At 38.5% G+C, this 15,526-nt stretch overlaps 1 protein-coding gene across 5 annotated transcripts in view; it reads left to right on the top strand.

Annotated features, from left to right (window-relative positions):
- PTGR2 (prostaglandin reductase 2) overlaps positions 1-15,526 on the top strand; it is a 35,743-nt gene that overhangs the window by 6,035 nt on the left and 14,182 nt on the right. For 3 of the 5 annotated variants that reach the window (XM_052782238.1, XM_052782237.1, XM_052782240.1), the window contains 8 exons: positions 899-1,017; positions 2,352-2,543; positions 3,486-3,656; positions 4,670-4,879; positions 6,276-6,397; positions 7,645-7,732; positions 8,492-8,531; positions 9,798-10,018. In XM_052782238.1, coding sequence (XP_052638198.1) covers positions 899-1,017; positions 2,352-2,543; positions 3,486-3,656; positions 4,670-4,879; positions 6,276-6,397; positions 7,645-7,732; positions 8,492-8,531; positions 9,798-9,862 — 1,007 coding nt within the window. In that variant the 3' untranslated portion in view covers positions 9,863-10,018. Of the gene's footprint in view, positions 1-898; positions 1,018-2,351; positions 2,544-3,179; positions 3,257-3,485; positions 3,657-4,669; positions 4,880-6,275; positions 6,398-7,644; positions 7,733-8,491; positions 8,532-9,797; positions 10,019-15,526 lie in introns of those variants that run through there. The other 2 variants (XM_052782239.1, XM_052782241.1) reach the window with 2 other exon arrangements.

The following is a 15,526-nucleotide window of genomic DNA, read 5'->3' as shown; positions in this document are numbered from 1 at the left end:
TGTATGCTGCTCAATGCCAAAATAGTCCTAAGAGGTAGGAACTATTGTGTGACCTGCAAATAAGTCTTTTCTAATGCAAATCAAATGTTACAGCAGTAGCCTGTTGTAGTTGCCCAGTCACTGACTTAAAAAGTACACCGGTATCTGGTGCTCTCCTTTTAGTGCCTGTGGTTCCAGTTGTCAGTCTGATTGATCTGCTGCACCTGGTACCAACCTGAGGATGAAGCCTCCAGTTCTGGGGCTCTTGGCATATGTTTTATAGATGTTTCTGGGAAACTTTAATTTAAGGAGGTCTGTCTGTAGCTGCAAAGGGATGCTCTTGCAGCATATGAATGTGCAGTGGCAATGGTCTGCATTCCTCTGATCTCATTGTGTCAAAAGAGACTGAAAGGTGAGAGTTTAAAACTTACCTCGTTAAAATTTATGGTCATTTGCTACTGGCAAAATAGCGCACTCTGGTTTTGTTACATGAGAGAAGTCCCAATGCGTGTCTTTGTTTTGAAAGCTAGGGGCTTTTCAGCACATAAAGTATATAGAACCATTTTTTGAGAATGGGAACAGCCCCCCTTTTTTTTTTTTTAAACTTGCTGTAATTGTTCATAAACATTATGTGTAGCAAACAGCATGGCACCTGTCAGTCAGGGCAAGTGCCTGGTACTGGCCCAGGTAAGCATAAGCTGACTCATCAGTGGGTCTTCAGTTTGGATGGTGGCAGTGCGCCCATTTAAATCTTAGCCTGTGACACAAAATCTGAAAGTTGGTTGGTAGTTTTATACCTGAGTAAAGATACAGCTTAACATATTCTAAAAAGGACTACCTTAAAAAAAGGTCTTCCCATATTGATTAAGGAAAGCTCTATATTGATTAATTTATTTGTTTGATTTTAAAATAATTCTAGGTAAGAATGGAGTGCCAGTGGCTGAAAACTTCCGACTGGAACAAAGTACAATAGCAGATACAATCCAAGCTGGACAAGTGTGTGTTAGAACCCTTTATCTCTCTGTGGATCCTTACATGGTAGGTGATGGACTTAGTGCTAAGCCGGAATTTGTTTTTTAAAGTATCTTCAACTCTGTACCTGTCGTGATGTTTAGCACCAAAGTTACCAATTATAGGACAAATGTATCTCTACTGTAACTCAGTAATTCTATTCATTCTGATGGAGTTATATTGGCATTAATGTGTTAGGCATTAATGTGCCTGTGATATATGTATAGGAATATGGCTTTATAGGACCAGGAAGAGATTGTGAGCCCTGGTATACTGTTACAGATTTATTTGTATCAGCTTTTCTGAACTTTGCCTTTTTTATATACATTTTTAAACTTTTTTTTTTTTGCCATGAAAGGAAGTATTTTTCAGTTGAGGGGAGTGTGGGTAGAGGAGGAAGAATATCTTGTGATGAAGCAAGAGCAGGACGTGATCCGGCAAAAAAATTCTAGACAAAACATGTAAATGATTCAAGTTAAATGTTATTTAGCTATTACCAGTTTTGTTTAAAAATGAAAGTCAGATTTTCTCCTTGAGTGATGGCAGGACAAAAATGTGTCAATACTTTGTAAGCAATGGAAACAGAGAGAGGATTAGTAAATGAAGCCATAATAAGCACTTGCACCTAATTCTGCAAAACTGTAGAAATCATGTTGTTGGGAGAGTTGTGGGTTGAAATGGAAGTGAAGGTAGGAGGAGAACCAGACAGACCCAGTCTGCTAGTATGTAAAAGTTTGCTATAAAGAGAATTCTGATAATTTGTTCCCTGCATAGATGGAGAATGTAGAAAAGAAACAGTCTTAATTTCAAGACAGTAGGTTTAGTTTGGGAATTAAGGAAAAGTTTTAGAATCCTGCAGTACTAACTCAGACTTCAGGGGGAGATATAAAGAAAAGACTTCAGATTTCAAGATCTTTCATTAAACAGATCTGTCAGGGATGGTCTACATATATTGGACTGTTCTTCAGTACAAAGGCATGGACTAAATGACTTGTGGGTGTTTTTTTTTCAATCCTACATTTCTATGATTCATCCAGTTAAGGAATGGCATTTATAGGATTCTCATCAGACCCAAGCCGGTCATCTTTGGTTGCATGGCTGACTTTGAAGCAGCATCTATAGAACGTGTTGGTTTTAGTAACGCTGCTGAAGATCAGAATGGTCTGTCCTCTTTTTGTACTGAGCAGACAAGGGGAAAAAGGGATCTAAGAAAAGATTATGAATATTTGGGCCTTCCTGAGACATTTTTGAGTAGCCCTTTGTGTTTGAATTTTTAAACATATTTCATCCACAACTTCATTTGAACTCAAAAACAAACCATGTGTTCCACCAGAGCCTCTCATTAAAACCTTGTCTTTCAGCGCTGCCGAATGAATGAGGATACTGGCTCAGATTACCTCCTGCCCTGGCAGCTGTCTGAAGTTGCTGATGGTGGGGGTATTGGGGTTGTGGAGGAGAGCAAGCATGATAACCTTGCTAAAGGAGACTTTGTAACTTCCTTCAATTGGCCCTGGCAGACAGTGGCAATTCTAGATGGAAGCTTGCTACAAAAGGTAATGTAAAGGCAAAGTCCGGATTGTTGCTATTTTCTTTTCCTAAACTTTTTTTTTTTTTTAAATAGCGGCTAATGATACTATTTCTTAGTCAAAAACAAGCCAACATAATTGGAGCAACCGGTTCTCAAAAGGCAGATGAACTCACAGGTGGCAAAATCTGTATCAATTTCTCTCTTAACAAAGAAAAATATAAATGCTTTTGTTGGTTACCAGACATGCCAGTATTATTTCAGTTGTTGGATTTTTTATAATTTCCCTGAAGCTGCTTCTGTTAATTAATTCTGTTCATTATTCTAATGCTAGTAGAACTCCTGATCTATGAGAGTGTACTCACAAGACAGAAAAGGCTTTAGATATATTTAATTCAATTTATTTCACTAACATATGTTAGTGAAAACTTATACTTGGGATTTTACATCCACAGAAGAAAGGGTATTCAATATTAAGTTGAAAGTGGAGAGGTAACAGTGCATTAGGGATATTGTGTTGATCATCCTTGTGTAACACAGAAAATTACTGTAGTTTAAGGATGTATACTTTCCAATTAACTCCTTCCTTTAGGACCCTTTGCCACTGATCTGCAATCACAATATTTGATAAAACAGTGCTATTTTATCTTTTATCCTAACATAGGGATAGTTCACCATTGCTGGAAACCTCTTCTCTCCCAACTGCTTTTTGACACCTCCATGATTTAAGTTTTTGTGAGTGAATTTGTTTAAAAACTTTTTCTAAAACTATGAAAATATAATCTTTGTTTCATTTTGTTATAAACTTGTTATTAGGGTAGAGCTAGTTTATAGATAGCTTGTCTCTTCCAGTTGTACCTTGCCTGGTAAATATCTTGAGTTAGTCTTCTATCCTCAGACAATCAAATAGCAAACAGCAAAACTTCACCTTAAAAAGAAATGACCACCACCACGCATTTCTGTTTTGTAGCTTGTTCCACAACTTGTAGATGGACGCCTTTCCTACTTTCTTGGTGCAGCTGGCATCACAGGACTGACAGCCCTGTTAGGTATAAAGGAGAAAGGACACGTGGCTGTGGGTGCGAATCAGACAATGGTGGTGAGCGGAGCAGGTGGTGCCTGTGGCTCTTTGGCTGGCCAGGTAGGTAGGCTTAAGACATAAAAGCATACTCTGTTACCAAGTTTATCTTCTGAAACATGCCCGTTAGTAAATGTATGGAAAAAAGCATTGTAAATGTGAGCAGGTATAACCCCATGGGAACAGCCAGTTTCACAGATTTGGCTTACACTCTCACTGAGAAAGATTTCAGGTGTGAAACTTAAGTTTCATGAAACTGGGTTAGGAGAAAATGGCCCAAGGTGATTACTTCACTAGCATAAAGTATATGGTATAAATACATGTATCTTATATATATATATATAAATCTGCCCTTTGAACACAGTCTTTGAGTTGACTGGTGACTTTAATTATTTTCTATATTAGAAAATAGTCAGTAAAAAAATGTAGTAAACCCTTCTTCTGGTTGTGTTCCATGACATCCTTTGTGTTTTGAAATTTACAGCCCTTTTATCCTCCTCAGCTTTGCAGAACCTGTTGCAATGTGTTTGTGTGTGTGTGTATGTACACATTGACAGATATACACACACCCACATATATATACAAACACAAATGATATTAAGCAAGCTTAAGACTTCCTGATAAAAAAGAGCTATGAAGAAACAATGCATAAGCAAATCTATGAAGAATGTATTTAAATCTAGTATTGTCCAATCTTTTTGGCCTTTTATTAGCTATGTTACAGTATTTGGCAGATGATGATTTTGTACTATATTTGGCTCTGCAGTACTGCCAGTCATTGGTGACTCCACAGACTAAACCTCCTGCAGTCAGTGAGTTTGGAAAGATGGCAGATTTCAATTGTACCTGCCCCTTCTCTAGGTGTGAAGAGGTAGTGACAAGAGGCAATTGTGTCACATGAGATGGGAGCGTGGGCTGAACTTTGCTGCCTGGGGTTTAGTGGGATGGGGGATAACTGTAACAACCTCTCAGGCCCCCTTCCTCCCACTGGTACCTTTATGCAGATGAATGATCTAACTTCTTTATTGCTTGGGGTTTTTTTGTTTTTTGTTTTTTTTTTAACTGTGTGCCTGCAGATTGGCCGTCTGGAAGGCTGCTCTAGAGTGGTGGGGATCGCTGGCACAGATGAGAAGTGTTCCATTTTGGTCCAAGAAATGGGGTTTGATGCTGCTATCAATTACAAGAAGGGGGATGTGGCAGAGCAGCTACGTGAACTCTGCCCAGGCGGTGTGGATGTTTACTTTGACAATGTTGGTGGAGACATCAGTGATACAGTTATAAGTCAGGTGATTATACCAGCTGTCGTGTTTATTCTAGTCATTCTCCAGTGTCTGTGTGCTCAGCTTCAGATTAATTCAAACTGGAGACCGGCCTGCGGTACAGCAGAGCAGCCTTTCTACTTCATTGATCTGATCGAGGTGGTGATCCTGGTCTTGAGGAGAAATCAGATATTTGAAATCAATGTCTGTCATTTGGACTAGCCTGGCAGTATAGTAATAGAAACACAATTTCTGCTTCTTGTCTCTTGCTTCTTTGGCCAGGAGACTTGGTAATCTAAAAACCTTGTCTGTTAACGTAGTAATCTTGTGTTTTATCAGCTTTGGTTTTCTGGCTTGTTCTGGTTTCAGCTGGGATGGAGTTAATTTTCTTTCTAGTAGCTGGTATAGTGTTATGTCTTGGGTTCAGTATGAGAAGAATGTTGATAACACACTGATGTTTAAGCATTTATACTAAGTCAGGGATTTTTCAGCTTCTCATGCCCAGCCAGCAAGAAGGCTGGAGGGGCACAAGAAGTTGGGAGGGGACACAGCCAGGGCAGCTGACCCAAACTGGCCAACAGGGTATTCCATACCATGTGACATCATGCCCAGCATATAAACCGGGGGGAGTTGGCCTGGGGGACGGATCGCTGCTCGGGAGCTAACTGGGCATCGGTTGGCGAGTGGTGAGCAATTGCATTGTGTGTCACTTGTTTTGTATATTCCAATCCTTTTATTATTATTGTCATTTTATTGTTGTTGTTATCATCATTATTAGTTTCTTCCCTTCTGTTCTATTAAACTGTTCTTATCTCAACCCATGAGTTTCACCTTTTTCTTTCTGATTCTCTCCCCCATCCCACTGGGTGTGGGGGGGAAGTGAGTGAGCAGCTGCGTGGTGCTTAGTTGCTGGCTGGGGTTAAACCACGACATGGCTTCACAAAAGACCGGCTCTGCTGGGCCTCCATAAAGACTCTTGACCAGCCCTCTTCATTATTAACGTGAAACTACTCTGTCTCATGGCAGGGAGGCTTTGGTGGCAATGCCATCTTTGGGAGCTGTAAATCACAGCTGTATCCAACAGCTGTATCAAACTTCTTTGTCCTATTACCCCTCTCCTCCTGACAAAAAGGGCACACAGTAAGATAACTATTTCTTATATTTCTTATATTTAATGCCTTTTTAAATTACACATAGGTAGTATAGCATTTATTTTTCCACTGTTGCCCTGCATTTATCTATTTGAATGTTGTCATAGGTTAAATGGGACTGCCTGCAATTCTCCCACTCTTTTCTAGGAAATTTGGCTCTAAATAAGGATACCCATGTGAAAATTTTGCAATATTATCTATTGCATCTCTGGAAAATTTAGTTTCTGAGACCAAGTAATGTAATTTTTCTCACTTTGTGCTGTCCCAAACAGATGAATCAGAACAGCCATATCATCCTGTGTGGACAGATTTCTCAGTATAACAAAGATGTGCCTTATCCTCCTCCGCTGCCTCCTGACATAGAAAAAATACAGAAAGAAAGGAATATCACAAGGTACATTTTTCCTCCAGAACTTGTGATGAGGTTCCAGGTAGATTGCGCATGTGATGTTGTGACTCGATGTTCGGGAGGTAGTCTGTAGATCTGCAATAGGCACCTGTAATCGCAACAGAATGTTGCCATACTAAAAAAGGAAACTATAATCACAATGACAGTAAATCCTTTCTCTTACATTTGTCTGTATCAGCATAAAAAATGGGAGAGGTTGTTGTTACCTGGTAACATAGTTGTCTGTTATGCTTTGTTTGTCGTTGCTTGATTTAGTTCTTGAGTCTCTGACATTCTTCAGTACGAGGTAAGGTGTTACCACGGTTCTGTTCTCAGATGTTTTGCAGAGTGCTTTCTCTCCAAGTGTAGTAGTTCAGGCAGAGAGAAAATCAAATATTTTTAAAGTAAGGATGCAGCTGAGGCAGTGATTGTGTTGAAATTACATTTTTTGTATTTGGGGGTTTGTTAGGTAATGGGACTGGAGGTGTGACAGATATATACAGATAAAACACTGATTTTTGTTATGACTCTGGGAATTGCTGAATCTCCTGTCAGGATTCAGCTGGAGCTAAGGCAGAGATTAGGAGCAAAGTGTTAGGAGATTTTTTCATTCATTGCATTGCAGAAAGTTGGGTAGACTTTTTCTGTGCAAATGGGTTGACCTTTTCTAATTAAAATTCTTTTCTTGTCCCTGTTACTGTTTGAATGCACATTTAAAAAATAGATAAAAATACTAAAATACACCATGCGTATTAGAAGGCACTGGAGAATTTAGTCAGAACGTTGATGCAAGTAATTACTGGTTTTGATGATCATTTCAGTTTCTCTTGATTGCTATAGACAGCTGTGACAGCAGGATATGCAAAATTTTGGGGAGCCTGAAAGTTAATTTATACTTGCCATCTTGTTGCAGGTCCATCAGTTATTCTCCCTACCACAAGAAAAAGTAAAAATGAATAGGAATTCACTCATGTTTTATGGACATTCGCTTATTCTGGCAATACTACTTGATTTTTATTACTCTTCTCTCTGATACTTGAACAGAATTACTTGTCTAAGACCAATGTTACTGTCAAGCTCCCACTGCAGGGAGCTGTCTCAACAAGCTGGCAAAGGTCTGAGCTATGTCTCATTGTAATTAATACTCATAACCCTTCAGTTTCAGTAATGCTATTTCCTGAAAAGATTTGTAAAGATTTTAAAATATGCTTACCAACATTTTTTAAATCAAGGCTTATTCTTTTCTTTCACAGGGAAAGATTCTTAGTGTTGAACTATATGGACAAACAAGAAGCTAGTATATTACAACTCTGTCAGTGGATCCAAGAGGGTAAACTGAAGGTAAGAACTTTTACATTTAATCTGTGGCCTTTGATACTATCTCCTCAGATCATGGTCTGACTGCAAGTCCAATTTCTTTGTCCCTGGCTCTCTTACCATGCCTCAGAATTGAACAGATTTTCTTAAGAGTAAGTATAGTGTAAGTAAGTATAATTGAAAGCTTATTAGGTAGCACTGTTTTAGTAGGTACTTGCTGAAGATGGTGTGAGTGTAGTATGACAGACTTTTCTAATTACATGCTGCTGATGTTTGTATTCTTTCTTTCAGCATATGGTGCAAGTGCTTTTTTACTTAAGGGATCAGACAGATCTTCAAAAATATGTACTTTCAAATACCTGATTAGTTAGTATCCTGAATGTTTTTGGGGATCTTGTCTGAAATTTTGTTTCAAGCTTTATAATCACCATTTATTATTTTGTGGTGGGTAGATGCTTTATCCATTCCTTCCCTATGGGGTCAGTCTAAATTAGTTTTTGATTCTTCAGGTGATCAGTAAATTTTTCCTGGGAAAATCCCGAGACTTGAAATTTTGGCAGAGGCAGGGATGTTCCAGTTCTGATTGAAGAATTAAATCACCTACACGTTTATCAGAAAGTATTCACTCTTCTCTTAATGAAAGAATCTGGCCCAAACAGAGCACTATCCATTGTAGCAAGAGAATTCTTTAGATTGGTAGTTTCTGTGGCAGTTTCATGGCATGTTTTTAAGGAATGTTAATCTTGTTTGAAGAAAGCTTAAAGGACTTGTTTGCATTGACAGGTCACAGAGACTGTGGTAGAAGGCTTAGCAAACATTGGTGGTAAGATTTTTTTACACCATTTTCTAAGAATAATAATCTGATTAAATACAATGACAGTAGAGGTTAACTACCTCCTTTGTTTCATTTGCCAATTCAGATTTTTGTATTTTATCTAAAATGCGATTTTTATGTTATAATACAGTATTTTTTTCCACAAGGTATTAAAATATTCTGAGAGAAGATTATTTTATGTTAAAAAAATCATCGAATATAGATTTTGAGATTTTTGGTTTGTTTTACTATTGTGGGGGGAATTGCTAAACTGCTGCCTTAGCAGCTGATGATAGTCATCCTGATCTTACAGATGTGAAGTGCTGCCCATTTCTTAGAACCTGTGTGTAAGAAAATGGTATTTTGGAAACCTCAAAGTTATACTTTAAAAACCCCAATATCTAACAGTGCTTGTTATTGGATTTGCCAACAAAAAATAAATTGTAAAGTGAAAACAGGAAAGGGGAAAGCATATTAGCAATTGCTAAACAAAGTAAAAAAATAATTTCTTTTAAAGAAACAAAATAGCCTGTAGCCTGTTCAAAAAATCTATAACAAAGAAAACACAAAAATGAAGGGGGTCTTGTGACTCCAGTGAGGCAAAGTTAGAGAGCCAGGTGATTCAAGATGTGCTCTAAGAATGCTTCCCTTTCAAGTAAGGGGGAAGAGTATGATTTAGTCCATTTAGTCTTTAGTCCCACAAGAGTGGAAACCAGTAGAATTAAGTGATAGCCAAATCTTATAAATTTGTTTTAGTCATTGCTACTTACTGGTATACATATGTATTTTGAAGGAATTTGATCAAATATAGCAGTCATATTTCATACTTTGTTTACTCAAAGATTTATTCTTTTGTACCAGCTTCTCACATTTATTGTATTACGTAGAGTATTTATAAACCTTTTCCTTTCACAAAGGTCTGAAACCCACAGCATTTGTGGGTTCTCCAGTCACACCTTTCTGGTTGGTATTTGTATGGCATATCACAAAAGCAGCAAATGTAATCATTAACTTGTATAGGGCCAAACCGTTGCTTACAATTCAGTTGTTTTAATTATTACGCAAAACTGCCCTTAGCAGTTTATTACAGACTAGCTTTTTTTTTTCTTCTTAATTTAGCATGTCATTAAGGGTAAATATGTTTATGTCCAAAATATGATCTTCTTTTTTGGGGAGCTGTAATACATTTGCTTCTACCGTTTTTTTTTTTTCTTTTTAAAAAGTTATGTGGTGGATTTTGCTTGGTACTAACTTATTTCATTATTTCTCTTGAAGCTGCTTTCCAGTCCATGATGAATGGAGGCAATATTGGAAAACAGATTGTCTCAGTTTCTAAGTAAAAGTCATTGCTTTGGGAAAAATAATTGGATTTTGTCTCTTAACAGTGAGCAAGTTTTTACGTATACTAATTTCCATTTTAATTAAACCATTGAGTTGTTCTGTATGTACTGAGAGCAGAGATTCTGGGATGCTAATAAACTAAATAGAACTGGAAACAGGAATGCAATCATTTATACTAGAAATGAGTAATGTGTTCTTTGACATGATTTTGACAGTTGGCAGCTAGCACACTTGCAAATATTTCACGGGTATGGTTTGAAAGTTAGAACATCCCAGGAACCATTTCCAATAAGCAATTTGTATGCAGCCACCTAGTTTTGGTCATTAGAAGAATTTACTAGTGTAGGTGTGTACCATTCCCATGCTAGTTTGTCTCAGTGCCCAGGCACTTCTCTAGGAATTTTTAATTTACTAGTGTAAGTTTGCCCTGACAGTCCAATCAATCTGGCTAATAATTTTAGAATTTAACTGTTCTCATTTTTACTGGCAATTGCAATGAAAAATTCCATTTCTGAATTCAAGGTCTCTAATAACAAAGGTATTTCCATTTTGCCATCTGGAACAAATTTCCACTGTTCTGTCTTGTTTATTTCTCTATATTCTATCATTATATCCCCTATTTTCAGAGCACTTGAAACCTAATTAATTTACAATTCCATCTGCATGCAACCTGAGACTTTTATCAGAGATAGGTTCAGGTGCAGGGTGAGCCTTACTTATTCTTTATCTTTGCATTCCAGACTTAAGTGAAGTTTTCTTTTTAGAATTCCTTTTCTAAAATCTGCTGTATCTTATTTTTGTGGTAATCTACACGATTTCACTAGTTTTTCTGGTTTTTACACCTCTCCAGGGTGACGGACAGGGAATCTCAAAACACTGCTTGATGACAGAAGGTAACTTTGCAGACAATTGACCTTCTGTTCCCTCAGTAATTTATCTTGGCTCAGAATTTTTGGTCTAACAATGTTCTTTTACCATCTCAATGGGGGAACTTGAAAAAATGGTCACCATTTGCAAGTTTGACTAGCATAATCCCAAACCAAATGGGACTGATGAGATTAAGTATGTGTCTTCAAAAGCAAGGAACAGAAAAGGGAACAGATAATTATCTTAAAGGCTTTAGAATTCCACTACTATGTACATTTAGAGACATTAACAGGTATTTATTTAGAGAATAGGATTGTTCATGACACATTCTGATTTACAGGCGACTGGTTTTGTTTTTAATTTGTTTGCCTTTAAGAGAAGTGCTTCCAAACAGCAGGGTCAGCTGAACTGTCCAGAGAATGGATTATCTAGATCTGGGTGAGTCACTACCTAGGCCAAACTAAATGGAATCCAAGGACTAGGAAAGAAACACTATGCAATAAATTTGGCATCATAAATAATTTTGCCTGCTGTGGAAAGTAAAATAACAAGTATCAAAATTGCCTAATATGGTTGTGAGCAATGTGAAAAACAGTAATTTCATTTCCTAGTGCTGAAGCTGGCCCTGAAAGAAGGAAGCACGCAGTGACAGATGCCATAAACTTTGAGGAAGAGAAGGACACCTGCAGTATAGCATTAGATGGTCTAAAATATTCCAGTATGCATTTTTTCAACTACAAAACTAGTGACTGGTTCACTTTCAGCTACACTGTGAATCCAGTATCAGTATAACTAACTCAAGCAGCATTAATAAGTGTCACACTGGGCCAAAATTTTTGTGCAGTAAAATCAGTATGGTCATAGTTGGCAGAAGACAGAAATGAAGACAGAAAGCAACAGGTGAGTGAAATTCTAGGAATTCCTGCATATTGACTGTTTATAGATGGTAACTCAGTTGTGAAAGTTAAGCAATGCAGGCTTGTAAGGCTTGATAATTCGTATGTATATTAAAATGAGAGGCAGGAGGAAATGCAGTGATCCTGAGCACTGTCTCTAGGTTTGGATTCTTGTCATGTCAACTGGATTTAACGGAAGGGGAACTGATGGGAATACAACCTTTCTAATCAGCAGCTTTAATGAGTGTGCTGATGTGTCCATTGTCCCCTTTCCTTTCTTCCCTCCTGCGTGCTCCCACATGCATATGCCCGATAGGAATATTCAGACTGAAACAGCATCACCATCACCCTATGCACCCCTTATTCTGCATTCTGTATTCAACTTCTGCCATGCAGCAGATTAGCCTTAATGCACTTTAACACACTTAATCTTTCTGAATAATCGTCCTCATCCTTACAGTTCATTCCTAAAGCAAATATCTAAATGCAAAAGAAAACAGCCCCCTCCACTTACATGACCAACGATTAACACTCCACACGCCGGCAGCAAAGCTGGTCTTAACCTGAGGCTCTGTTGGTACTGCTCTTGAAAACTGTTATCCATGCAGGAGTATTTTTACAAATGAGAGTATTAGTATTGCGATTCCTGCCGAGTTGAAATAGTATGAGTTTTAATTAGGAACAGAAAGTCCTTCATTGAATTTGCTGGGGGTTTTTTGTGTGTCTGTCTAATTGTACGTAAATATACATGGTGCTTTTTGGGGCATGGTGTTTTCCTATTTTCTTCCACCCTTGAAGGGTAACCCTCTTCCCACACTCAAGTTTCAATGTCCTGTAACATGCATTTCCCCATATTTGGCTTCTTCCAATCTATCAATTTTATTTCAGTTTCAACAGCCTGTTTTGAGAAAAAATGCCTTTTAGTCTTAAAACTGAGAACCCTTCTTCTGTTTTATTCCAGCCTGCTTGGAAGAAAGTATATCATAGGGTAGTATCCAAAGCGAGCTAATTAAATACCTGTATATTTCAAAAGAGACTTCAACTGTGAACTGTGGTGAGTTTGTGTTGTATGAATGTAAGAAAGCAATCATAACAATAACCACTACTGAAAAGGTGTTACAATGTTGTTTTCTTTTCATATGTTACGGGTGAAGGCCTCAGTCTGATATATGTGTTTCCAGAGTTGCATTTGTTTGTCCAAAGTACAAATTACTCCAGAGCGAGCTCATCTCTGGCACTGTGAGTTGACACACCTTCCAGGAATGGCAGTCCTCTAGGAAGTTATTTTTCACGAATTTCATAAAATATGATAAAACTATAAAATTCCCAGCACTATTATTTTTACAGGAATTGCTTAGTAATCTACACAAGTGGTAAGCCTATTAAGAGCTGATGATGTGAGGTGTGATCCAGAGTGAGATCATGCTGAGATACTGATCCTTTACCGTAATAAAGGCAGCTTGATTGCGGCAGCATTCCTGTAGTTAGGTAAGCTATGGAGGGCAATACAGTTTCTATCAGCATTAGTCAAATGGCTCTAGGGAAAAAAGAAAAAGAAAAAGAAAAAAGATGGGGACAGTCTAAGTAAACCTCATCCTGGTACCCCCAAAGTTTAAGATTCTCACAGAAGCATTTCTTTACTTGTGAATCCTGGCTCTTAAGAATAAATAAAAATCAAAGGGAGGAAATGTTTTAAACCAAATGCCCAGAGTTGTAAAAAATATTAATACATCTTTTTTCACCTTGTCTTAATTTCTTAATTATTGTAATAGTGTGACTCTTCAGCAATTATATATTTTGCACTATACGAGAGGTCTCATTTAACAAAGGGTGACAAATAACCGGTAACAAAAATCCAAGATGCTTTGGATGTAGTAGATAGATAGTCACTGGCTGCGGAAGCACCAGCGTTTGTCCCTTGAAGCTTTACCTTAAAAAGAGGGTGAATGATAGTTTATGAGATCTTAAGCCAGGGCAAGCATGAATTCAGAGTAGGAGTTGTGTGACCACAGTGAGGTACTAGAAGTTCAGCTATACAATCTTTATAAATAAGCATTTCTTGTTGCAAAGGGTAATAAAACTTCAACAATATTGGCCAGAGAGACTTTTTTCCTTATTTTTCTTTGAGCCAATCTTCTGGTTTGTATTTGGTAAAGTTTTATCCACTCCCATTTCCATCCCTTCTCCCTTTGCACCTTGAAGAGTTGCTGTTGGCTGTCATGTGTTTCATTTTCTTCCTTTCTGCTTTCTTACCCTCTGTTTTTTCCCCCTTTTCCTTAACTACTTTTTAGTTCATCATGTTTCTTGTCCTCCTCGTTGGCTTCTTCCTTGATAATAAGAAAAACATGCTTTTTTTTCATAGGAGCACTGATTAGTGGTTTAGTGCTAGGCTGTGTGTTTTAGTGTCAGGATTTAATGGAAAATGTCAGCAATACCATGAAAAGAGCTTGCCAGCCCAGACATAAATGTTTCTTACTGCAGCTTATAGTAACTGTTGTTACAAAAGTGAAGAGAGTGAAGGAAGTTGCCTTTCAAAGAGCTTCATCTTTTTATTCTATATTTTAATGCATTGATCGTGGAAGAAGCAGGTGCAGGATTACTTAGTCCTGTTGTTTGTAACATTGCTCTCCTTTATTGCTACACTGCCTTTCTCTTTACTGGGTTCTCTCACAGTCAGAAATGTTTGTACAATCCATAAATAGACTGCCAGGGGATGAAAGAAGATCATAGGCAGATGGTATTATCCTGCAATAAGAAAGAGTAACAGCAGCTGGAATAAGCTCCAAACCGAGAAAATATTTTGTGAGACACAACTGGGAACTCTTTAGGAAAAGCACAGAAAGAAGCAGAAATGAGTCAACCTTTTAGCCACAGGAACACAGAATTTTGCAACCAGAAAGATACCTTGGATAGCAAAATTCAGTTTTGTTACAGCACTCTACTCTGGGCAGAGTGGTGGTAAGAGGGTGGCTGAACAGGTCAGCAGTATTGAAAGAAAACTGAAAGCATGAAGTTGCAAAGCAGTGTTTATGCAAGCATAGGGAGGTGCAATTTATTTTTGTAGGAGACCGTCTGAGGGCAAATGGTGAGAGACAGCAGGAAGGTTTTATGGGGCTATGGGTCTACCCTCCTCTGCTCCAGCCTCTTCTTGGAGGGGCTTCTCCGTATCTCTGAGACCTTCCCTCAATCCCTGCTGCTCTGCAAGAAGGAGCCTTCCTCACCCCATCAGCGCCTACTTGCTTTCCTTTGCCTCCCAGGCGGGGGAATGTGGGAAGGGAAAGTAAAGGGCCAAGGACCACGCTGTGAAGGGGTGAAGTTTGGACCGGAGCCAGCACAGTTGGACTTTCTCCTGGCTCTGGGGGAGGGCAGGATGCCATCTACTGGTGCTTTTCCTGCTGGGATGGAGCTGCCTTTATGTCTCACTCCCCCAGAGTTAACACCTACATCTCTGCTTTCGGCAATAACAATCCCATTAGAAGGCTGCATGGGAAGCAATCAGCATTTCAAACTGGAGCAGCCTGGTCCCTGTCCTGGGGCTGGGCAGCCGAGTGAGCTGCAGGCAGCAGACTCTTACCTCTGCCTCTGCCTAGGCCGGCTCCAGAAAGGGGTTCTTTCTCTTTGAACTTTTGGAGCTGGTTTGTCTTGGTTTTTTCTTTTAATTTATTTATTTTTTTTTTTTTAGTATGCTCTAGAGATAGTGGGAAAAGTGCATGGAAAAAGCCTCTCTCCCCCCCTCCTTGTGTTTTCCACTGCACTGAATGCCAAGATGTCTTTATTGGGATCACGGGTTTGGACAGGCGTTCACTGATGACAGTTATAGGAAATTATGCATGGCAATGGCATTCCCCTGGGAACTTCCCTCTGCAAGCTTTGCTCAGCCCTCAGAGCACTGAGGGTAAT

This window comes from Harpia harpyja, chromosome 3 (assembly GCF_026419915.1).
Source record: "Harpia harpyja isolate bHarHar1 chromosome 3, bHarHar1 primary haplotype, whole genome shotgun sequence".
NCBI classification, from domain to species: domain Eukaryota; kingdom Metazoa; phylum Chordata; class Aves; order Accipitriformes; family Accipitridae; genus Harpia; species Harpia harpyja.
The sequence above is the reverse complement of the archived record's forward strand: the minus strand, read 5'-3'. Positions and strand labels throughout refer to the sequence as shown.